The sequence below is a fragment of the Gouania willdenowi genome, chromosome 12 (genome assembly GCF_900634775.1).
Source record: "Gouania willdenowi chromosome 12, fGouWil2.1, whole genome shotgun sequence".
In the NCBI taxonomy this organism is placed as follows: Eukaryota; Metazoa; Chordata; class Actinopteri; order Blenniiformes; family Gobiesocidae; genus Gouania; species Gouania willdenowi.
This window is the reverse complement of record NC_041055.1, coordinates 2,724,401-2,748,727: the sequence shown is the minus strand read 5'-3', so window position 1 is coordinate 2,748,727 and position 24,327 is coordinate 2,724,401. Positions and strand designations below refer to the sequence as shown.

The window sequence follows — 24,327 nt, the reverse complement described above, 5'->3', positions numbered from 1 at the left end:
CTACCTTACATGCTTTTTTGACATTAATTTGGTTAAAAAATGTGTTAATATGTATTGTATAAAGGATGCATTGCTTTGAGTTTTCTTTAATTTTCTTTAAAAAAAAGAAGAAAAAAAAAGGGGGTCATTAAAAAACACCACACCCAGACAGGACACATTGAAAACATATTTATTAGGTTCATACATATATAAAAAATAGACTGTAGATCGTTTACTATGCACTTATGTACCAAAATAAATTCATTAAAATGTTTGGCTTCCCAACCGAACCAGAGAGGAGAAAGAAATGGTTAGTCAAAAAAAAAAAAAAAAAAAAACAACAATAATAATAAAATCTGTGAGGCGATCATATTCAAACACTTCATTTGCTCTTTTTCCACAAATAACACAATTGAAATGGCTATTGTTTGATTTTAAAAAGAAGAAGATATGTAGGCTATGTGGGTATAAAACTGTGTGAAGTAAACGCTGTGTTTCTGCTCATGATCTTTTAATTTTCTAAAAAGAATTTCGATTTTTTCTTCTTTTTTTTTAACATGAAAACAACAGCAGTGTATCTCACAATGACAATGAAAAAAAATATAATAATAGTAATAAAAACTGAAAATACAAAAATGGAAGAAAAAAAACGTCCAATCCGCTCCAGCTCCATTGGCTACAATAGTAAACTAATCACTTCCGGGAACTATTGTGAGGCTCCATGAGCCGCCATTGCTGTAAAAAAAAAAAACTACCAAAAAAAAAACCCCAAAACGAACCATTGTAGAAAACGGAGTTGTCGCGGCTCTGGGCGGACCGTTAACAAATAACAGCTTTAACAAATATCACAGACTGAATAAAAACAAAGTATAAATGTAACAATAAGGATCAAACTCAGATCGGATAGATTTTACATTGTTTTAAAATATGTTTTAACTCATTTAAATTGTGGAAACATGGCTTTGTTTTGAAATGTCTACATTTATTCATTAATTTTGTGCCAAATTTAGAATTGTGTTTCACCATACATCTTTATATTTAGAATTCATTTTCAAACAAACTAATCTGACAAAACTCATGACCTGAAAAACCAGAATCTGAACCAAAAATCCAATTCTGTAATGCAGGGGTTCACAACCTTGGGGTCAGGACCCCATTCGGGGTCATGATATACACTGGGAGGGGGTCGCCGGATGCCTTCCAGAAACTACAACTATTTTTTAACAATTCAAGCCAATTTATTTTTATTTTTACCCTTTCCCGTCTGCTACTACACCAAAATTGCCAAATTTTAACCTATTTTCATGCCACATTTTCGCTACATTACTTCCGTTTCTCATTAAAATTTCAATGCCTTTTTTTACACGTTTTTAGACATTTTCAGCTCTTACCTTCCCACCACTTTTTCCACCTAATGTTGCATATGTTGACCCATTATTGTCACTTTTAACCTCTTTTCACCAGGTTTCATGCCTATTTTTGCCAATGTAACCACATTCAAAATTTGTTTACACTTATTGTTCCAATATTGACACTTTAAACCCTTTTTACCACTTTTTCCGTCTGTTTTTGGCCACTCTGAATTGCAATTTTTAACCAATTTCTGTGGTTTTTAAAATCTTCAAAATGTTATTTCTGATTAAAACAAGGATTTCCATCTTTAAAATGACTATAATAATAAACATTTCTGGATAACAGTGGATATTATTCAGATAAATAAATAAATGTGGTTATCACAGATTCATAGAACAATGGACCATCATTTTACTGACTTTATGGATGGACCCCAAAAATCTCTCCTTTATTCCGCCTTATAGATGGTCTGTCTCCACATGACTGTTCTTCAATGTTCATGTCTGTGTTCAACCACCTTCAGCTACAGTGGGGGTCCCCGCTCTCTGGAACCTTTATTTTAGGGGTTGAGAACCACTGATCTTATGAAATCCAAAACACTTCTGAGGTTACATGTAAAATAGATAAATGTTCAGAACCAACAGTTACAAAATTCAAACATTTGATGTAAGAAATCAATACACATGGAGATATTATTCAAATATGATTACGATGATGAGCGTTCCCACTGAAGTATACTTCCAAGTTTCCCAAGATGCATTTGGAACCTACGACAAAAACCTTGTTCACACTGAAGCTAAATATCTCTGTTGATTCTCCACCTTTACTTTGAAAGTTCTGAAAACATTTGAAGTGAGAAAGTGACCAAGTAGAATATCAACATGTGCTCATTTCATCCATAAAACACATTTCAGAGATTTTCAGAGACCCTCCATTGTGCGACTGACAAAACTTTCTAACTTCAAAACAAGAGCCCCATTTACAAAAGAAATGCTTTTATTTTGAAAAGAGGATGTTTAACTTTTTGAAGCCTGTCCCGGGTCGATTTTACATTCCGCTCCCAATGCATCATGGGACGATTGAGTATGACTAGTGTGCATACTTAAAATATGTCCCCATATAGTATACATCCTGGTATTTCTCACATCTTTTCATACTATCTAATGTGAACGCACTACATACTCATTTAAACATCTGACTTAGTATGAGTAGTGCGTTAGTATGACATTTACAACAAAGATTAACGTATGAAACACTTAGTCACATGGTGTAAAGCTTTTATTACAGTGTGATGGAAACACAGACTTTTACAAACGTTCGTCAGCTCCAATAATTTAAGGCACCGTGACCGTCAGCAAATATTTGAACTTAGTTCCACCTAGCTTACATTCTTTCTCACTCAGAGCGTCACAAAACCTAAAGTGGTTCAATAATCACATAATGAACCGTAAATAACTTATATACTGCTTTAGTGTTTCTGTTTTTTAGTGAACTCTTATAAGTTTCGACAGTAAACTTAACCCAATTCACTCCTTTCATCTAAAAGCACAGTAACAGATTGGGGGGCTCGTCCGGGATCCGAACGCATCAAATAATGAGGTCAGTGTGAATATTACGGCTGGTCAGTGTTAGTATTACATTAACGGCATGATTAGTACTTTACAGGAAGGAATAACCCCAAATTAACACCGGATGAGTAACTGCTGCTTTGTATTCACTACAGCTACTGTTGGGGTCATATAGAATTGTAATTGTGTATTTATTACAGTTATGACAGAATTATAACTGTAATCGTAATTGGAAAAATATGCTGCTGTTGTAATTGTAATTTAGTTCAGATAAATACTTTTTAATTGTCATGAAGATTGACATTTTCAATGTAATTAAGCACAAATCTGGGGAACCATATGTTGTGCTTAACATGGCTTATACATATGTAGTTAATAATTAATTAAAAATGTTTCATATCAAGTTTAAAAAAATAAAACAAACACATCTAGGGGTATACTGACACAAAAAAATGCTCAGATGCCCCCACCAGAAATGTTAATCCCAATACTTTCATTGATTAGGAAGCATTACAGTGTAACCAATAGATAATATTTTTAGTGTATTTTACATCTGATTTAGGACATGGGTCAAACTGAACTGTTATCATAAGAGATGCTAACAGAAAGCTAACACAAGAGGAAGGCTACGTTTTATGGGATCATTTATTAAAGGCTCAGTAATTGTGGTTAATTGTAATTGAACTTCAGTAATTGTAATTAACTTTCAGGGTAAAATAATAATTGGAATTTTAATTGTAAATGGAAGAAATTCTAGTCAAAGTAATCATAACTGAATTGTAATTGAACATTGGTAATTGAAGACGTATATGTAATTCAAAAATTACACATGAATTAGCGAGATCTCGGGAGTCGTCGCTGCAACAAATACGCATCACAGACGGAGGCGATGGATGAACCTACAGTTACGCATCCAGTAAAAATCTGATGTCAGTCAAACATCTAAATGAGTGAAGCCTACACACACTGAATGAGTGATACAGTCTCACAGCTGATTGGACCATCATAAAGTGGTCCTTGGTTGAAATCCCTTCCCTAAATTCATCCACTTTTCATCCTCTCTGAGGACAACATGTCAACGGCAGTTGGAAATCATTTCAAACTGTCCTTTAAACAACTCTTTTGTTAAATGAAAATGTTTTATTTATTCAGACGCCTTTTTTTTCAAGAAATTTACTTTGAATTTGCCTTTGATCTCGTATTTCGATTGTCAACTGTCAGTCTTCCTCAGAGGCGTCCAAAGAACTCATAAGGACATATGAAAGCCACCAGTAAATGCTTTAATGCCTTCCTCATGAAAGAACTACATCAAAGCCAATCAATAGATGCCTGTGAGGAAGACTGACAGTTGACAGTCGAAACTGTTCAGAAGATCAAAGTAAACTTCCTGAAAAAAGTCGTATGAATAAATGAAACCTTAAAATATTATATATGTCCTTTAAACAAAGACGAAATCCGTCCTAAACCTTCGGTTCCAAACTCATCCCATATTTGAGCTCCTCCTACTCCTCCTCCTCAGAAGATCAAAGTGATGAACATATGAAGTCCTAAATCTGCTCTATGGAAACACGAATAAAGACACTAAAGCACATGCGTACTGACGTCCTCACTGAGGTCTATATCCTCCTCGCTGAGGCATGTAACTTCCTGTTTGCTCCTCTTCCTCCTCCTCTTCCTCGCTGCTTTGCAGGACGCTCCGCGGCGCTCGGTCTGAGTCCTGGTTCTCCTCTGAGTCCAGCAGTGGCTGCGTGGACTCTGACCTGGAGAAGGATGCGGGGGCCTGGGGCTGAGGGTGGGGGGTCTGACCCTTGTAGCCGGCAGATGCCACCACAGAGGAGTACTGCACGGTGCCGGCCGTGCTGTCGGCCATGTCGGCGCTCTCGTCGCTGTCCGACACGCTGTGGCGAGGCGACGACATGCAGGACGAGCCCCCGATGCCGCTGCTGTGCTCCTCAGACAGGAACTTGTCCTTCTTCATGGACGGGCTGGACTTGTCCTCCTCCGACACGCAGCGGGACGTGTCCACTTCCAGAACGCTGATCCCAGACAGACAGCTCTCCTTAGGAAGCTCCGCCTACCACACAGACACGTTAGCTCAGTGGGGTCATGGGGACGGTTCACGACACACTTTAACTCCACAAATACAAGCACAGTGAGCATGACGGCATACGCTGAGTTTGCAAAAAAAATACAATTCTTAATATAATGTACATAATATACAAATATTATAACCGCTTTAAAACACAGTGACTGTACAAAACATTAATGAATTCATTTGTTGTTGTTTTAAAAAAATTTGGCGCTACGTTATTGAGATTTTTTTTATTAAATAGTTTTCCGCTGCTTTGATTCTAACATATTACTGTTAGTTTCATGTCACAGGTGTTAGTTCTACCTCAGGTGTGTAGAATAAGTTTTCAGTGAAATGGTCCCAAACTTTTGAGACTTTAGGTTGGTTCTTCTTCTGTTGAGCAATTCTTCTTCTCAATGTAAATGGTGAAGCGACACTGCACCCAGCAGGTCATGTTATGGTACTGCAGCAAATATGAAGCCACTGGCCTGATTTTATTATTAATTTACAACATTAAACAATGTGTCAATGCAAATTTTTGTAGTCAACATGATCAATTATGTTAAAAATCATTTTAGCATTATTGTACATGTTACACACATTCGAGACGGTCTATATATTGAATTCTATTTTTTCTTTTGCTCCCCTTGGGAACAATCTCGAACTATGCATAACATAACGGCGAGTAGAAGGAATATGAAACGGCCGCTGCACAGAGCGTCAGTAAAAAGTCATTTAAGACGTGGAGGACAGGAACACATCTGTTCTTTGTTTTGATGCATGTCATGTTTTATGTGAACAGTTAACACTATAAAAAATGATATAAAAATAAATTTTGGGGTGAAAACGGTGAGTTGTGATTGGTTATGAGGAAGAGTTTGAAATGATTGATGGTGTGACTCACCTTCAGATTATAATCTGGAGACCAGCTTCTGATGGTGCTCTCTCCAGGATCAGGAATCTGAGGCCAGAACTTCTGCTTCAGTCTGATGGAGGATAAACACACAATTACACACAAACACACAATTACACACAAACACTGAGAGTAAGAAGAAGAGAAAGAGGAAGAGGAAAAAGAAGAAGAGGAAAAAGAGGAAAAGGAAGAAGAAGAAGAAGAAGAAGAAGAAGAAGAAGAAGAAGAAGAAACAGGCACTTACTTGTCCTTCTTACAGAAGCAGATTAACATGAGGAAGAGGATGCCAAACAGGAAGCAGACACTGATGCCCACAGCGATGCTCTCTATCTGTCCAGGAGCTACACACACATAATAATAATAAAGTAAACTGAGTAATACATAAATGGTTTCATTCAATCATAAATCAAGAGGGTTTGAATAAATTAAAATAAAAGGAATAAACAAACAAAAAACACTAATGATAAAGCTAACCAATTACAGCAGGGGTGTCAAACTCAGTTCGTGGGCCACATACGGAGCAGTTTGATCTTAAGTGAGCCACAGATTTTATACTGGAAAAATGAGTCATTTCAACATTATTGTTCCCTAGTTTGCACTTCTACATAGACATAAAATACAAAAATGTATAAGAAACTGAAAATATTCAATCAATAAGGGACAGATATCAGCCCCAACAGAATGTTCCCTTTAAATTTCCTAGATTTTGTTTAATTAAGGGAAATATGTCAGGATTTGAGGAAAATGTAGGGATTTTGTAAAAATTGTGTGTTTTTTTCCAACAGTTTATTGTTAAAAATAACTGCAATCATGAGATATGAGCAACGGGAAAACTGTGAGCACCTGCAAATAATGTTGAGTTTCATTGACACAAAGATTCATACTTTCTCCTATAGGCCAAATTGGATGCTCCAAATGGCCGGATTTGGAATTAAATGATTAGAAATAATTAAATCAAATTAAATAAACCTCATTAAATATCTGCGTATACAGATCAAAGATTATCAGGAGGTGATGGTCACGTGACGGGATCATGTGACGTGCAGCTCACCATATTTCTGCGTGCTGAAGAAGATCTTGGAGCTGTTCTTGGAGCCGGCGATGGTGGAGGCTTGGATCCACACTTCGTACTTGGTGTTTGGCATCAGAGACTTCAGGGTGTACGAGGTGCTGTTGGCGGGGAGCATCACCTCTGTAACTATGGAAACAGTAGGTCAGCCTCACAAAGGGCTGTGACGTTGGTGGTAAAAAGCGTGTGTGCGTACTCGGAGGACCGTAGAACAGCCTGTAGTGTGTGATGAAGCCTCTGCGGGAGCTGATGGGGACCTGATCCCAGACCAGCGTCGCCTCGTTACGCCCGGGGTAACCCAGCAGGGAGACGTCAGGGGCCTCCAACGGAGCTGCAGCAAAAAGACCGGTTGTGTGTGTGTGTCAGAGTTGGGGTCAATTACAATTACATCTACAATTTCCTTTTTTCCATTAACAATTTGAATTACAATTATTATTTTCCCCCTGACATCAATTAGAATTATGTTCTCTATGACTAAAGTTCAAATTCAATTAATCACAATTACCGAGCCTTTAATAAATAAGCCCATAACGTAGCGTGTTAGCTTTCTGTTAGCATCTCTTATGATAACAAGTCAGTTTGACCCATGTCTTATTTCAGCTGAAAAATACACTACCATTTTTTTTATCTACCATCTAATTTGTTTCTCATCTCTTGTATTCCTTGTTAGGCTTCCTAATCAATGGAAATATTGATATTAATATTTTTGGTGTGGGCGTCTGAGCCTTTTTTCTGTCATTAAACCCCTAGATGAAAGAAAAAATGTTTAAATGGTAAAATGATCCTGAAGAGAACTAACATGTAAACTTGATATGAAACATATTTTAATAATTGTTAATTACGTAGGCCTATGAGTAAGCCATAGAACTATAACACAATTCTCCAGTTCTGCATTTAATTACATTGTAAATGACAGTTTTTATTACAATTATCAAGTCAATTATCTGAACTCAATTACAGTTCAATTATGAATACAACAGTAACATATTTTTTCAATTACAATTTCAATTATAATTATGTCATAATTGTAATTAATTAGCACTTATGCAATTACAGTTATAATTGCCCCAACCCTAGTGTGTGTGTGTGTGTGTTCACCTCCTTGCTCCACATAAGCATCAGTGCTGGCTGCTTGTCCGATCCTTCCAGAGTAAAGAGGATAAATTGACACCTTGTAGCAAACAAACGGCTGCAGGTTCCCTGAAGCAACACAGACAGCATAAGAGGAGACGTTTAACCATCTGACCACTAGGGCTGGGTGATGTGAACCAGAAGTGCGCACACACCCTGAAGCAGTGTTTGTCTGACTCACAATCACAATAGCCACTTAAATATCCATGTGTTTTACTGTAATGCGCAGTTTTTTGGCTGAAAACAATAACAAGAGTGTGTGAATAGCAAAAGCAAAACACAATTGGTTTGGTGATCAACTGTTGTGTGGAGTCAGCGTCTATAGACACGCCCACTCATGACTGCATAAGTAGGCCCCAAAACAGCCTGTTTTTAGAAGCGCTCTGAAACCCACTTTTCAGAAGCTAAAATTCTGAAAAACAGGCGAGTTTGGGAAAATAAACCTTCTTAGAACAAATGGAGATGGGTGAAAATAGCATAATACCGCCCCTTTACGTACCGTCGTTTTGACAACTTTTTACTTTTACTCTTTACTTTTTAAACAAATATCTATACTTTCTACTCCTTACATTTAAAAAATGAGCTTGTTACTTTTAAGACCTTTGAAGATGACATAAAAATACGCAAATATTTGGTAGTTTGAGCTTTTTTCTGTTAGGCAGGTCCCTTAGTTTTATGGTTACCATTTTCAAGTTTTTTAAAAATGTTAAACTCAAAGCTGCTTTGGGTTTAATTGAGCATTTGCATTTTTTTTTCTTAAATCCTTTTATTTACACATTCTATCAATAATGAGAGATAAATTAAGTTCCTAAAAAGGGGAAAAATATGAAATTTGCTGGTTTAAAAACCCTGTTTTATTATTTAAGGGATATTTGTTTTACTTTTTACTTACTTAAGTACATTTAGTAACATTTACATTTTTTTTTCCTTTCACTCAAGTAAGTGAGCAACTTCAATACTTTAACTTTTACCCCAAAATCATTTTTTTTTAACTTGTAGGTGATTTTATTTTTAAGCTCTTGAGTAAAAAAATAAATGGGATGCATCATATTTTTATTTATTTTTAATCTGGGTATTTGACAATTCCTTTTTCTACCAGTCCAGTGTTTTCTGGACTAAGAGGCTGCATCCGAATAGTCCCTCCTATCTCCTTTCCTATCCACTTTCCCTTCACCCCCGGAAGTGTTTAAGTGGAGGCCATGATAAAGGATGTTCAAGTTCTCTTTGAACTAAGGAAAGGAGGCTCACTGCTTCCTTTATAACCTCCTTTAGCCTAGGAAACACAGAGGCATCCTTTACCAAAGAAGACGAGATAATGTTGACCCACAATTCCTTGCGGCGACAACATTTAAAGGGACACACACACCCGAGCGTTTACGGAAACTCACGATGACCGACAAGAGACGGAGATCATGTCAGTTACCAATGCAATAATATGCTTTGAACAACTTATAAGCACATCATTTTACTGTTTACAGCAAACAGAGAAAAGAACACGGTCTCTGCGGTCAGACATGGTGGAGGTTCACTGATGTTTTGCTGCTTCTGGCACCAGATGCCTTGACTGTGTGCATGGCATCATGAAATCTGAAGACTACCAAAGACTTGGGGCACAATGTAGGGCCCAGTGTCAGAAAGCTGGGTGTCTGTCAGAGGTCATGGGTCCAGCAACGAGTCCAGATCTAAATCCCATAGAACACGTGGTGAAATCTCAAAACAGCAGTTGGGAGAAAGCACCCTTCAGATCTAAGGAACCTGGAGCAGTTGGCAAAAGAAAAGTGGTCCAAAATTCCAGTAGAGATGTGTAAGAAACTCATTGATGTTTACAGAAAGCCATTGATTTCTGTTATTTCTTCCAAAGGGTGTGCTACCAAATATTAAGTTGAGGTGCCAATCAATTTGTCCAGTGCATTTATGGACTTCTGTGTAAAATGAAATTTTTTCCTCTGCTTTTTTGTGTTGTTCCAATTCAAACAAAATAAATAAACGTGAATACCAATACATTGGTAATTTCAACAATTTTCTGGGAGAAGTGGTGCATTATCTGATAGAAGTGCAGGAGCGCCAATCATTTTTGAACATGACTGTACATGTTGTTAGTGTTGTTGGTACCTTTGATGACGGCGCTCCTGGTGGTCCTGCTCACTCTCTGCCAGTCCATCCCAGTGGCACTGCTCCATTCCAGCACGTACTCAGACACGTTGGTGCTGTTGGGAGGTTTCCACTCCACAGACAGTTTCCCTTCCACTGGGTGAACCTGCAGCTCCTGCACCGACTCTGACACACACAGACACACACACTTTATTATTTCATGAAAAAACTAATTTTCAACACAGCGAGACCACATACATGTGACTGTATCTGATTTTTGGGTCACATGATCAAAAATCACATCAGCATTAGCATAACAGAGCATTAACACAGGAAACAAAAAAGAGCCTGTGTGTTTATGTTGTCAGTTTGTGTAATTGTGTTATTATGTTGTTTTTTTCTGTCATTTTTAGTTTCATTTTCTGGGTTTTGTTGATAATTTATGTATAATTGTGTGTGTTTTTTAAATCATTTTGTGCATATACTTGAGCCCAGGGGTGTCAAACCTATTTTAGTTCAGGGGCCAAATACAAAGTAGTTTGATCTTAAGCGAGGAGCTGATTTTAGGCGAAAAAATGAGCAATTTCAACATTAATATTCCCAAGTTTGTAATTTGACGTATAAATGATACATAAAATATGTAAGAAACTGACAATGTCCAGGCAATAAGTGACAGATGTCAGTCTCTGTAGAATTTTCACTTTGAAATTTAATTGATTTTGTGACCAATTTCTATTTAATTTTGGGGTAATTGTGTAAAATTGTTTGAGGAAAATTGAGTTCTTCGAACAATTTGAGACTTAAAATGACAGTCATGTGATAAAAGCAAGGAGAAATTGCAATCCTCCAAATATTGTTAATTTTCTTTTTTTACTTTCTTCCTGCAGGCTGAATTGGATGGTCTAAAGCAGTGTTTCTCAATTAGGGGTATTTGTACCCCTAGGGGTACGTAATGGCACTACAGGAGGAGAGAGAGAGAGAGAGTAGAAAATTAACAAATAAAGTGTCATTCTTGGTCCCGCCCCAGGCGTGAAATGACCGGAAATGATAAAAAAAAAAAAACTATAGTAATCAATCTAGTCAGGAGCCACTAAATCAGTGTTTGTCAACCGTGGGGTCAGGACCCCATGCGGGGTCGCCTGGAGGTTAAATGGGGTCGCCTGATTTTTCTGAAAAATTTAAATAGATTTTTGAAATTATTGTTCTTTTTTTAAAACAACTCAATCTTATACTTAAACTATATTTCTATACATTAACTTTGTGAAATATAAATGCAGTTTAATATCTGAGCTCAAACCTGATCAAAAACTAATTCTAGAAAAAAATGTTGTTCGGGTCACAATCCAAAAAAGGTTTGGAACCACTGCGCTAAATACTGTTTCTTTCACTTATTTACAAAATCACGTGTTCATTCCATCTTTATGCTCTATTGTTGTTTTTAAATTGTTTTTCAAGCAAAATGTTGTAGTCAGACAAAGGGGGAGGGACTTGATTTTGACATATGCTTTAGGGGCCACACAAAGCTACAGCTACTGAGTTGTGGAGCATTGTGTGTGTGTGTGTGTGTGTGTGTGTGTGTGTCAGAGGCAGCCCTCACCGTGCGCCCGAGCAGAAACCACTAACGAGGCCTCGGGGGACTCTCCCACAGAGTTGACAGCCGTGAAGTAGACTATGAGGGACTTGTGGAGAGGTAAGAAGACCTTGTGGAGGACAGTGATCTCCTCCTCAGAGCGATTAAAAGAAAAGCTCTCCCACTGCATGCTCCCATTGCTGCCTCTGCTCCCAACACGCATGTTTATCCATCTGATCCTCCCGTTAGCAAGCACGGGATCCTGATAGGACGACATGTTAGTAACTCAGCCTACACACAAATCATTAGGTAATACACCATCATTAAATGATCAATAAACCCTCATTTAAAGTGAACAAAATGAGACGAGGAAGTGACGACTAGCCAGTTTATGAGGAGCTGCCATAATTTACTGCTGTCCTATGTCAACAGCTGGTGACCGTGTTAGCTGGTGACCTAGCAACTTCAACACCAGCTACACACACACACACACACACACACACACACACGCACGCACCGACTCCACACACGCACGCACGCGCACCAACTCCACACACACACCAACTCCACACCCACACACACACACACACCTTAACTTTTACTGTAAGTTCCAAATTGTCTCTTATTCTGACAATATTTTGACCTGCTATTCCTCTGCCAATTCTTAACTGATCTACACCAGTCAAATATCAAAATGCTCCAGTGCAGAGTGATAATGCTGCTATCTAACTTGTAAAATACTAACACTTTATATGTAAAATTAGATTTTAGGATTTGTAAACTGTAAACTGCTATATCACTGTCAAATTTAAACTCAGAGACACAATTTTAGCACCAAAATGTTGTCCACTTTCTGATCTACTTTGTACTGGTTGATCTATGACAAAATACATTTATATTAATTTCTAAAGTGACCCTGTTTGTCATGCTGCATGCAAATCTTAACCGATTTACACCATTTTAATGTAATTTAAGGTTTTATTCAAATGTAATCCTTAGTGCTTGATTATGTCTGCTAGAGTGAGACAGCTGCTGCTGATGAACTTTGACTAAAACAGCTGTTAAAGCTTTAATCCTGCAAATACAGCATTTATTTATAGCTTGAAATGTTGCTACAATCTTCCTCTTTCTTAAAATGATACCTTTAGTGGGAATGCTTAGCATTCACCCCTTACGTTGCTTTAACAAGTGGGACTTTTACTCTCAGAACTTCTAAGGGCAGCTTTACCTCAGTGAGATCAGAGCCTGCTTCTACGTTCCTTTGAGCAATCATCAAGAGGAACCTTGTTCTAATCTTACCCTGCACAATGTCTGTAACTTTAAATGCAAATAAATGTCTGTTCAATCTTTAGTGATAGCTCAATGAGTGAAAGTAATGCTGTTCATTCTCTTTGACTATTGTGTTCATTCAGCCGAAGCACTTGGCAACTATTTTTTGCATTCCCACTTGCATTGACGTGGCAATGCACATTTTTCTAGATATTATTATTATTCACACATCACACACATTTTTATATAATAATGAATGTATTAAATATCTTACAGATACAGTATGATGAATGATGTGAAGTAAAATGATACATTTGATCTTACCTTTATTATTAAATACTGTATAAGCTGTTAATGTTTGTATAAAATCTATACCATAGATGATAATCCATCATTAATATTAATTACATTCCATTACTACATTGTGATACACGTTTTATTTACCTTACAGGCAAACTGCAAATCTCGTCCTTTTGCACTTTCAGTAACGTTCACCCACACGTCCGGTTTACTCGCCGGTCCTAAAGGAAGCCGAGGACATGAGTTTTAGACCCACAGCTTTAAAATGAGTGTGACAGAAATATCTCACATGCATATTTAGAGACAATATCATACATTAACAGAGTGGTTTCCATCCTTTTTTCGAATCGTGACCCTATTTTGATATGACAAATGTTTATTATTTTCATGTTTGTTATACAGACACAGAGTTGCTAGGATTAGTTTCCAAAGTGAGAAGATGGACAAGCTCACATTTTTTCTATTTCTTCATAATGCATCTTTTTTTAAACCACATTTATATTTGAGAAAGTGAAAGTATAGACTACAGTTGTATAGGATTGTGTTTTATAATAAAAAAAATACATTTTTAAATCAATTCATTAATTATTTTCATGAATTATTAGATATTTCAAGTGACCCAATTAAAATTTCAGGCGACCCCACATGGGGTCACAACCCCAAGGTTGAAAAACCCTGCATTAACCCTATAAACGTTGTGACGTAATCTTGTGTGATGTCAGTGTAATCCTCATCTGATGAATATGAAATGTAACGTCAATGACTCTATTGATCATGTTTGGTACGATTTCAGTAAACTCATCTTAAACATAAAATGTTTAAGATGAGTTTCTACACTCACCTCTGAACGACTCCATCATCAAATGAAAATCATCATCAACGTGGACAACGTCCCTCACTTACTAACAAAGTTCAAATGTAGCTAATACATCAATAACGACACATCTGAGTGAAGAAAACTGTTATTTGATTATTAACAGATTCATTGTTTATTTGCAATGCACATGAAAGTGAACAACACTACATGTAGTATTAAACTATGAGCACATGCAGAAATGGCATATACATATATTACATATTTATCAATTGTGGTGATAAATGTGGATTTTTATTTTTGTCACAACAAAATCAATGTAATTTTTTACTTTGAAAATTTGGTTGGGTATTTGTTCCCACCCTTAGTGACAGCAGCATGGTGTGCTGTTGATCTGTCACTCTCAGATTATTATTAACAACCCTAAAAACTCATCCTTCATCCTGGAATACGCTGAGTCAGGATTTCGATGCAGCAGCATGCTGACACCAGAGGTGTAAAGACTACTACAGATATAATCTACTCAACTAGAACTACTGTTAGTTGATTGAAATTTTACTCAAGTACAAGTAAAAAGGAGCTCAATTAAATAGTACGCAAAATAAAAGTTACTTGTTCCTTTCACCCCCCACGTTTACTGTTGGTAATAAATCTCGCCACGGTTCCCTTACATACATCTCATGTATAAACTTAAAATGGAAAACAGTTGCGACATAATCAAAGATGGCGGCCAGGACTAAAACCGAGACTATTTAGTTATTAAGAGACTTAGAAGACATGGATATAATGAAAAGAGTGGATGGACGGAAGAAAAAACATGTGGACATTCACACAGACTTATTACACACGCATGGACATCGGCAAACGAAACAGGCTTCATTGGACGGGTGATACTAAAACCCGGAGTCGGAGTAAATTCTGAGTTGTACTGTATGTACAGGCTGTAATATCATCACGTTTATCATTGTACCTGTTGTTAGAGCTACTGTCTTTACCAAGGAGAAAATATTCACTCTTAGTTATTGTTTTCTGGAGTTTTACTGGACTTTATTTGTCTCCATCTCCTTCTCAGCGGACCAAAGTGAAACCGTATGTTATTGTCGAGCTGCTGTATTCAGAACTATAATCAAAATGAAGGAGAAAAGAGTTCTCATGAGGTCTTCTATTCTGTAGCCGGAAATAAAAGGTTTGCTGTGTGCTTTTTCCCGATAGAAGTGAAAATGTCACGTTCGCCCCTGTCCAATCAGAATCCTTCCCAATCCCCAGACTGTTTTGCATAAAGCCGAACAAACCGGTTTTCCATGTAATCCTCAATTCAGAATTAGTATTTCCATGTAAACACAAAGCAGAACAATGTAATTTGGAATAATAAAATTTGGAATAACTAATTCAGAATTATAAAACATCATATAACCATGGCCAATGGCCGTTGATCATTTTAAAACTAAACGTAATAATTTACTCAGTATCAGTTGGGTGTAGAAATGTAACTAATTACTTCACTTCTTTTAAAACGTACTCAAGTTAACAAAAACAACTGATTTATAAAAATACTCAAAAAAGTACAAGTTTCCATAAAAGCAACTCAATTACAGTAACGTGAGTACTTGTGATTCGTTACTTTCTCCTCTGGCAGACACTCACGGTTCTCTGGAGTTCTCTGGGTGGCGTTGGCACTCCAGTTGCTCCAGTGGCCCTGGTTCTCCTTGTAGTACTTGCATCGGACCTGAATGACGTACTCCGTGTCTGGCTGAAGGTTCTGCAGCCTGAAGCTCTCGATGTTTATGCTGGTGTCATCACGGGGAACCTGGACGGAGAACGCACACGTTTCCTACAGAGCTGGTTGCACACGCTCGTCCTTTGCGTGAGCCAGGGTTGGGGTCAATTATAATTGTAATAGATAATTAATTACAATTATAACTAAGGATGCACTGATTGATCAGCTCGATCAGTGCTGATTTCCCTTATTTTTTGCATATGAAACCGATCTTTTCTACCTCCGCAAAGGTCTTACAGTCAGCCACTGTCCTCTTCTGCTGTAAAATGACTGACAGACCCGCCCACCAGCTCGTGTGCATGTGTGAGCGCATGTGCCTGCTACACAGGAAAACAACAACAGCTGCAGCATGGTTAGCTTAGCATGTTGGCAGTTTTACACAAAAAAGAGAGCAAAGGATCGCAATTTGTAATTCCTGTGACGCAGAAATAAATGTTTTATTTCTTTCAGGCTCAGTAATTGTGATTAATTGTAATTGAAAATTAGTAATTGAGAAGGTAATTGTCTTTCAGGGGAAAAATTATTGGAATTTTCATTGTAATTAAAAAAATGCTGGTCATAATCATAATTGAGTTCTAATCAAACATGGATAATTGAAGACGTATTTGTAATGGAAAAATGTAATTGACCCAAACCCTGTCACGAGCATCCTTACACTTACGTAAGTCCACAGGTCGGTGCTGCGGGGAGAGAATCTGATCTGATAAACCAGCTCCAGGTACAATCGGTGGATGGGTCGAACCCAGTTAATGAGTAGAGAGTAGGGAAACGCCTTCTCTGAGATCGCATTGACGTGAGACGGAGGGTTCGTCTTCACTGAAACACACAACGTGTTGGGATGAGTCACGTACGCTCACATCACATCACCATAGGCTCACATCACCGTACGCTCACATCACCGTACACTCAAAAATCGCGCTCACACACCACCTTAAGCTCACTAATGTGCTCACATGTCGCCGTGCACTCACATCGCAGGGCTCGAGACTGCGAGTAAAATGGTCGCATATGCAACCATTTTTTCAGTGTGTACGAGTAAAAATTTCATCAGCGCGCTGAGCTCACCGGGCATAGTGACGGTCATGGAGTGCATGTGGAGGGCGTACACGCGCAACACATACACGATTCCACACCAAAAAGGAGGACCTCATCAGAACCAGCATGGAGGGGCCAGAACTGATGGACTATAATGCCAGGCCAGATGTTCAGCTGTGGTTCTCTCAGAGCAGTGGTCTCTGCAACCTGCAGCTCTGGGGCCTAATGTGGCTCTTTGACTCCTATGCAATGGCTCACTACAGCTTAAAAAAAACCCCGAAATAAGTAGTTATTTTTTTACAGAAGCTATTAATGATTCATGGCAAATAAAATCAGAATATAACAGTTTGTTAACCTAAAATAAATCACATTGTACAATGACTCAGCACATTTCTACTTCACCTCCTGCAACATCTACAGACCATCAACTTTCCTGCACCTGTAGCTAACCTTAAGTTTTAAATCCCTGGTAAGAAACTAAACCAACAAAAACACTATTCTGGAAGAAAATACAGATTTTATTTGTGTGGAAACAGATTCATTTAACCACCAATTAATATGTACGTTTTATGTGTGGCAAGAAATGAGTAATTAGCATGTGTTGATCACATGATCATGTGTTATCAAATTCAAGTTACTTTTTGTAGCCTTTCAAATACATGAACTAAAAAAAATCTTCTTCATATAACATTGTGTTCATGTAAACTGAGATGTGTAAGAATTTGAAGATGAAAGATACTGTTTTATTTCTTGATGTCAATTTATTTTATTTTAAACAGTTTTTAGGTTTCCATTTACATGATCAATATAAATCACATCAAATTAAATTAAACATTATTCTATATAATTTTAACTGTATATAATTCACTGTATTGTCTTTATGGAAAAGGTCCAGGAGGACTTTAATCCAGGTGAGATGAGGAAAAATTGCTCCTTTGAGCGTAAATGTTGTAGACCCCTGACCAGGGGAAGGAGGAGACCCCACTATAAGAGCTGGACCCTCTGAATTGAATTCCATGGGGTGAAGCAATGCAGATGCTAAGTTGGTTATGCTACTGTTAAGTTCATTCAAGTACAGCCAGTTAAGTTAACTAATCATCAGCATGCATGACTTGGTGCAACCAACTGAGAAAGTTAGTCGCACCAGTGCCACCACTGGAAAAGTTATTGTAGAGCACTGCATGGCCGTGCGCTCACACATCGCCGTATGCTCACTAACTCGCTCACACATCGCCGTGCGCTTACACATCACCGTACGCTCACCAACGCATTCACACATCACCATGTGCTCACACATCGCACTTACACATCACTGTAGGCTCACACATCGCCGTACACACACATCGCCTAAGCTTCGCGCTCACATTGCCGTACGTACGCTTCGCGCCCACGCATCGCCTTACGCTTCGCGCCCACGCTTCGCGCCCACGCATCGCCTCACGCTTCGCGCTCACGCATCGCCTCACGCTTCGCGCACACACATTGCTGTACGCTTCACGCACACACATTGCCGTACACTTCCTCACCAAAGGCGTTGCTGTCTCCGCGCAGATGCGCCGACTCAATCCTTCCCAGTTTGTTCCTGACCTCCACCCAGATATCCAGAGGACTGTGATTGTGGAAGGTTCCCATGGTAACCTGGGCCTCGTTTTTGATTTTGTCTGAAGTCTGGTTGAAGGTTTCATTGCTGTGGACGAAGAAGACGAAGACACTTGATTTTATCATTTTCCAAAACTATTCACTGAAAACCAGGGTTGGAGTCAATTATAACTGTAATAGTGTAATTGATAATCAATTACAATTATGACATCATCATAATTGTAATAGTAAGTGAAAAGACTATTTTGCCGTTATCGCTGTAATTGCATTGTAATTGAGTTCATATAATTGCCTTTGTAATTGCAATTGGCATGGAAAATCTATCATTTACAATGTAATTAAACACAACAACTGTGGAACCATGTTCCAGTTTTATAATTTACACTTAGGCCTAAGTAGTTACCAATTATCAAAAGATGTTTCATAACAAATCTAGTTTACGGACAGAAATAAGGCCCAGACACCAACACCAAAAATATTAATACCAGCATTTCCATTGATTAGGAAGCCTAACAATGTAACCAAGAGATAAAAAGCTAATTGGATGATAGATAATATTTTTTGTGTATTTTACAGCTGATTTAAGACATGGATTAAAACTGACCCGTTATCATTAGAGAGGCTAACAGAAAGCTAACACAAGAAGGAGGTTATGTTTTATAGGCTTATTTATTAAAGGCTCAGTAGTTGTGATTAATTGGAGTTGATCTTTCGTAGAAAACGTAATTGTAATTGACATTCAGGGAAAAAAAAAAAAATTTATAATTGGAAGAAATGATAGTCAAAGTAATTGTAATTGAGTTGTCATTTTTAAATGTAATTGACCCCAACCCTGCTAAAAACAAAGCTTGAACCAATGGTTTCTACTGGGTTTAGGCTACATATGGATTACTTTCAAAATAAAAGCACCATAGTTTTACATGTTTCTGCAGAATTCACACCACCTTCAAAAAATAAAAATCACTGTCCTTCAACATATTTTTTTTTTTTGCACAATTCAGGCTTTCTTCAAAAATAAAGGCACAATAGTTTGACTGAAAAATCAGGTTACCAATTCCCTTCAAAAGCACTGAACTTTCATTCATTTTAGCACAATTTAGGCAGCAAATTACCTTCAAAATAAAACCAATGAACTTTTAACAGTTCTAGCTGAATTTAGGCTGCGAAGCACCTTCATAATAAAAGCGTGAACAAGCGTGTTTGGAGACTTACGAGAGGATGATTTTGACGTAAAGCGTGTAATTGGTGGGTACTTGTGTGGTTTGACGTCTCAATGCTACCCACTCACAGCTTAATGTGGGAGAGATAAAGGTTTGCTCCTGCAGAGCCGTGCAGCTCAGATTCAAAGGCTTCTCTGGACGATCTGTCACAACACAAACACGTCCTCATCAGCTCCCCAGTCTTATCCTGCATCTCTAGTTACAATAAATCCATTTCAGACGATTAAATGAAATGCATACATTTCAAGTTCTTTTAGTGACACAGAGGCTGAGCCAAGAACGCCTTCATCAAATTGATTAATCACAGTTGTTATTGATATATTAGTCGACATGGGCCACACACTCAGTTCAAATGTATTACCTGTCCAGGAAAGGACAGAAAAAAAAACACAAGAAGATAAAAAACAACCCCCAAAAAATGTAAAAATATACACAAAAAGACTCAGGAGATAAAAAAACAACAAAAACACCCAAAACAAAAATATACATTACGACTACAAATACACTCAAAAAGACAACAAAAGCACACAAAACAAAAAAACATGATAATAGTTCACAAAACTGCAAAAAATAAACAAAAAGATTCAGAAGATAAAGAATGACAACAAAAACAAAAAATATATATACATTACGACTCCAAAAACACAAAACAAATATAATTCACAATTCAAAATCAGACATTCCTTTTGAATTGTGATTTAACAGAGTGATTTAAAAAAAAAATAATAATAATAATGAAATAGTCTGATTTTTATTTACTATTACTTTTGTCAGTTTCAAGTAATTTCAGTGACCATTGTGCGTTTTTTTTCCTTCAACTGAAGGGTACCAACAATTTTGCCCATATATCTTTTTTTTCTTTCTCTCGATTATGTTATTTTTGTAATTGTTGAGTGTAATGATTGAAATTGTAATTGAATTTAGATTCATTGCACAACCTGAGCTCAGGCGAGTATGTTTAACTGTGTGTTAGTGTGTGTGAACTCACAGCCTTTAACGAGGACGATCCCGTGGTAAAAGTGGTCGTGGTGCAGACGCACGTAGAGCGACACATTCCTGCAGTGACAGTAAAGAATCTCATTGCTGCGCTCGCTGACAGTGACCGTGACGTTCACAGAGGTGGAGTTGATCTTGGTGTAGCGCTCAGGGGGCACGATGGCGTTGCCCAGTTTCCAGTACAGGTCGTCTGCGGTGGCTTCGGTGGTGTTGATGAGCGTGCACGTGGCTGTGAAGTTAGAACCGATCTCCAACACGGCATGCTGAGGCGACGTCATGAGATGTGAGATGTACTCTGAGAAGCAACACAGAGAACGTTTACACCCAGCGCTAAAATGATTAGTCGACAATCGATAATGTCGACTACAAAAATTCGTCCACGCGGATTTTGTATCATTGACACGTTGTTTAATCTAGTAAATTCATGATAAAATCCAGCCCCTGGCCGCGTCTTGCTTTCTTTCTGCTGCAGTACCTTACATTGACTGCTCGGGGCAGTTTTGCACCACCAACTTTGTGCAAGTAAACAGAGAAGAAGAATGGCTGAGAGGAAAAAAACAGACGAAGCTTAATGCAGAGATGTCCAGAATCTGATCAGACATAAATTTGTACAAATCAAAATATTTATTTAGCACTTAACATTTCTTAGTGCAGGTGTGATTATCGTCTGTCAATCTGAGTCACAATCGCTGTCAACAAGTTGAGTAAGTAAGAGTGTCTGATGCTGCAATGTCAATACAAATAGGAATAGTTTATTCTGCAAAAAAACGTGCTGTCACTGCAAATTTGCGGTTGACCTCATTTGGAGACATGATTTATTGCTCTGGTTGAGTGATGGAGTCCAGGCGAGGCATTGATGATTTTATAAAAAAGGTTTATTATAAAACTAAGTAAAAAAAGAGTACAAAGATGGACAAAATTAGTGACCGCCCGGGCGGACGTCCGATGATCGAGACCCGCTCTAACTAACAGTTTCACAGCTTAAGCTTTTATACAGATAACATAAGAAGTTCCACCCTGTGGTAAGGAGAAGGGGGGAGTCAGATGCCCAACAGTGGAAACATTTGAGGATGATGAAGACGTGTATATTATGAGGAAGATTGGGCGCCACTCTTATCTATCCTTGATAGTGTGTGCGTTCGTGTATATCTGCATGTGAGTTTGAGTTTTGGCCTTCAGCAGAGACTCTGTGTTGCACTGAGTACAATACGATCTGTACTGTTTAATCTAACATGATTCAACTGTTCAAAAGCGCAAAGAGTAATGGAGTCATCATGTATTAAAACATGACAAATTGTACACATGAACATACATTTGACGATATGATGATGAATATAAAAATTGCCATAACAATGTTTATAATATACATTGCAATAAATAACAGTTAATCTAATGTAACTAATGTTTATACTAGTGTTTATTCTGAACAGTTAACCTGTTTAATTTATTATCAACTGTGTGATTTGGAAAACATTAATTAGAAATTTTTTAACTTGTAAAAATTAGAAAATAATTTGGGATTAAAAAAAAGTTGTTGATAAAAATGTACTGACCGCAGTTGGCGAGGAGAAATGCTGAGCATAGCACGGACACCGTCTGTAGCACCTCCTCCGACCTCATGATTTCTGAAGAAAAAACAAAACAAAACAGGAAGTAAAAGATGATCAGAGACAAATTTACCCTCAAAAACACACGATCAGCTTGTCTCACATCATCAGACTGAAGGAAACATTCGACTTCCCAAATTAATTTAGTGAAAATGCAGAAGTTTGACTTTCAGCCTGATAGTAAACAAAAATCACAGTATGGGAACATTTATCAAATGAGAAACTAACACTAACGTATTTGTTTATTTCGAGCAATTTAATACGAACAGAAAAAATTTTAGTAGTATGTGTACATACATTTTCCTTTAGTAGCCTACATAGCTAATATACATATGTATTAACATAAATACTGTAGAAAAACATAAATACATACACTGCTGAAAAGGCAGTGGAATGAAGTAGCACTTATTATCTCCCACCCCCATTTTACAAAGCTAATGTTTCTTACATTACATACATCAATTAATATTATATACATGCACAAGGCTGATATACATGCATACTTCCACAAAATATTTGATGACAATAAACATGTTAGATCTCATCGCTTTTTTTCAGCTTTGAGAAAAAAGATGCTTGTACATTCTGTCCTTTATCAGTTTATTCAAAATCTACTGATAAATGTGAATAAAACAGAACAAACTGTACAGAACAATTCAGTAAAATCACCTTTTTACTCAATTTAAATGAACTTAATTACGTTTATGAGCTCAATGACGGAAACACTCCACGACCACTTAACTGTGCAACTATTCGGTGTTTAGAATAAATTATATTTTAAAATAAATTGCAAACTGTTTCACAATAGTTATTATAATGGTAAATTAATGAAATCCGTAGTTTTGTACAAAATGAACCATATTATTTAGCATTTTTCAGGCAGTTTCGTTTTCGTAGTGCATAATATCATCATCATCAGGTTTTCTTCCTTTATAACCGTTTAAACCCGGTTAAATGTTACCGACTGCTGTTACTACACTGATGTTAGTCTGACTTCGTCATCTTTTGGGCTGTTTTTTTAACAAACATTGAACCGTCGCCATCTGCAGTCACAGAATCTAACGGGATACAGATTTCTCCGCTACACCGTTACCTCCCTTACCGTATTTTTCAAAGCTCCGCGGGAGCTCAGAGTGTGACTTACCTGTGTTTTAATCCAGTTATAACCGCAAACACAATCCTCTGCTCAGTACAGTAAGTGTCTTTAGAGTAAAATCCATAAATTTCGAGGCATTTTGGTTTTTAAAACAGCCCCAGAGAAGGAGAAAACACGTCTGATAGGGAGACGCCCATTTCCCGTAAACTAGGCGGAGGTTGTGACGTTTTCCGGGGCGGAGCCATTTTTATTCAATCTGACAACACATGGATGAACCTGATAGGTTTCCGTTACAACTGCATCACCGCGTTTAATGCCCACAGATCTGCTTCAGTGGCGACAACAGACACATTCTCATTTAATAGGACAAAATAGATGTCTGTCAACCTAGCTGGACCAATAGGAACGTTGTCGGGTGTCTTAATCCCGCCTTCTTGATGTTTTCCAGTATGTCCCCGCCTCCCAGATAATAAGAAACACGGTTTGTAGAATATTATTTATTTAGAAACACAATCTGGCCAAAGTACATCACATACCCACAAACAGAACATCTGAACTATAGTTAAGTTACCAGACAAAGCCTTAAAAACGAAAAAAGAAAACGTAAAACGGTCAGGAGAAAATCTATAAGCATGTACAGAAGGGTCACACAACTGTGATTGTATCCTATCTGAGGGTCACATGATCAACATTCATTTCACCATTAGATAAATCACAAATCAAAGCGTTATTAGGAAGAAACTGATTTTGTGTGTTTTATTATCATTTTGTACATTTTCCACTGATGTGTTTTTTTTATACCTTTTGTGTACATATCTGTTTTATTGAATGTTTTTAAGTCATTTTGTGTATTTTTGGAGTCATCTGTA

General features: G+C 37.5%; 1 protein-coding gene across 2 annotated transcripts; it reads right to left on the bottom strand.

The window, feature by feature from the left end:
• Positions 1-4,064: 4,064 nt before the first annotated feature.
• On the bottom strand, positions 4,065-23,698 carry il6st (interleukin 6 cytokine family signal transduce). 2 transcript variants are annotated; one of them, XM_028463082.1, is made up of 16 exons: positions 23,507-23,698; positions 22,309-22,380; positions 20,748-21,050; positions 19,752-19,902; positions 18,467-18,627; positions 16,567-16,721; positions 15,773-15,935; positions 13,459-13,535; positions 11,773-12,007; positions 10,197-10,361; positions 8,052-8,153; positions 7,153-7,284; positions 6,936-7,079; positions 6,129-6,225; positions 5,876-5,957; positions 4,065-4,974 (listed from the first exon to the last, which is right to left on the bottom strand). In XM_028463082.1, exons 2-16 carry the CDS (start codon positions 22,373-22,375, stop codon positions 4,507-4,509), a joined length of 2,502 nt encoding a protein of 833 aa, XP_028318883.1. In that variant the 5' UTR covers positions 22,376-22,380; positions 23,507-23,698; the 3' UTR covers positions 4,065-4,506. The 2 variants fall into 2 exon arrangements, with proteins under 2 accessions (XP_028318883.1, XP_028318882.1); XM_028463081.1 differs by having other exon boundaries at positions 6,936-7,082; positions 7,150-7,284; positions 23,507-23,697.
• Between the last annotated feature and the right edge of the window lie 629 nt (positions 23,699-24,327).

Bases quoted from the DNA above. Each gene is read 5' to 3' on its own strand.
- il6st (XM_028463081.1), bottom strand. From the start codon at position 22,375: ATGAGGTCGGAGGAGGTGCTACAGACGGTGTCCGTGCTATGCTCAGCA. The intron at 21,051-22,308 runs GTCAGTACATTT...GTTGCTTCTCAG, and splicing joins ATTTCTCCTCGCCAACTGCG to AGTACATCTCACATCTCATG. The intron at 5,958-6,128 runs GTAAGTGCCTGT...ATCCTCCATCAG, and splicing joins TGCTTCTGTAAGAAGGACAA to ACTGAAGCAGAAGTTCTGGC.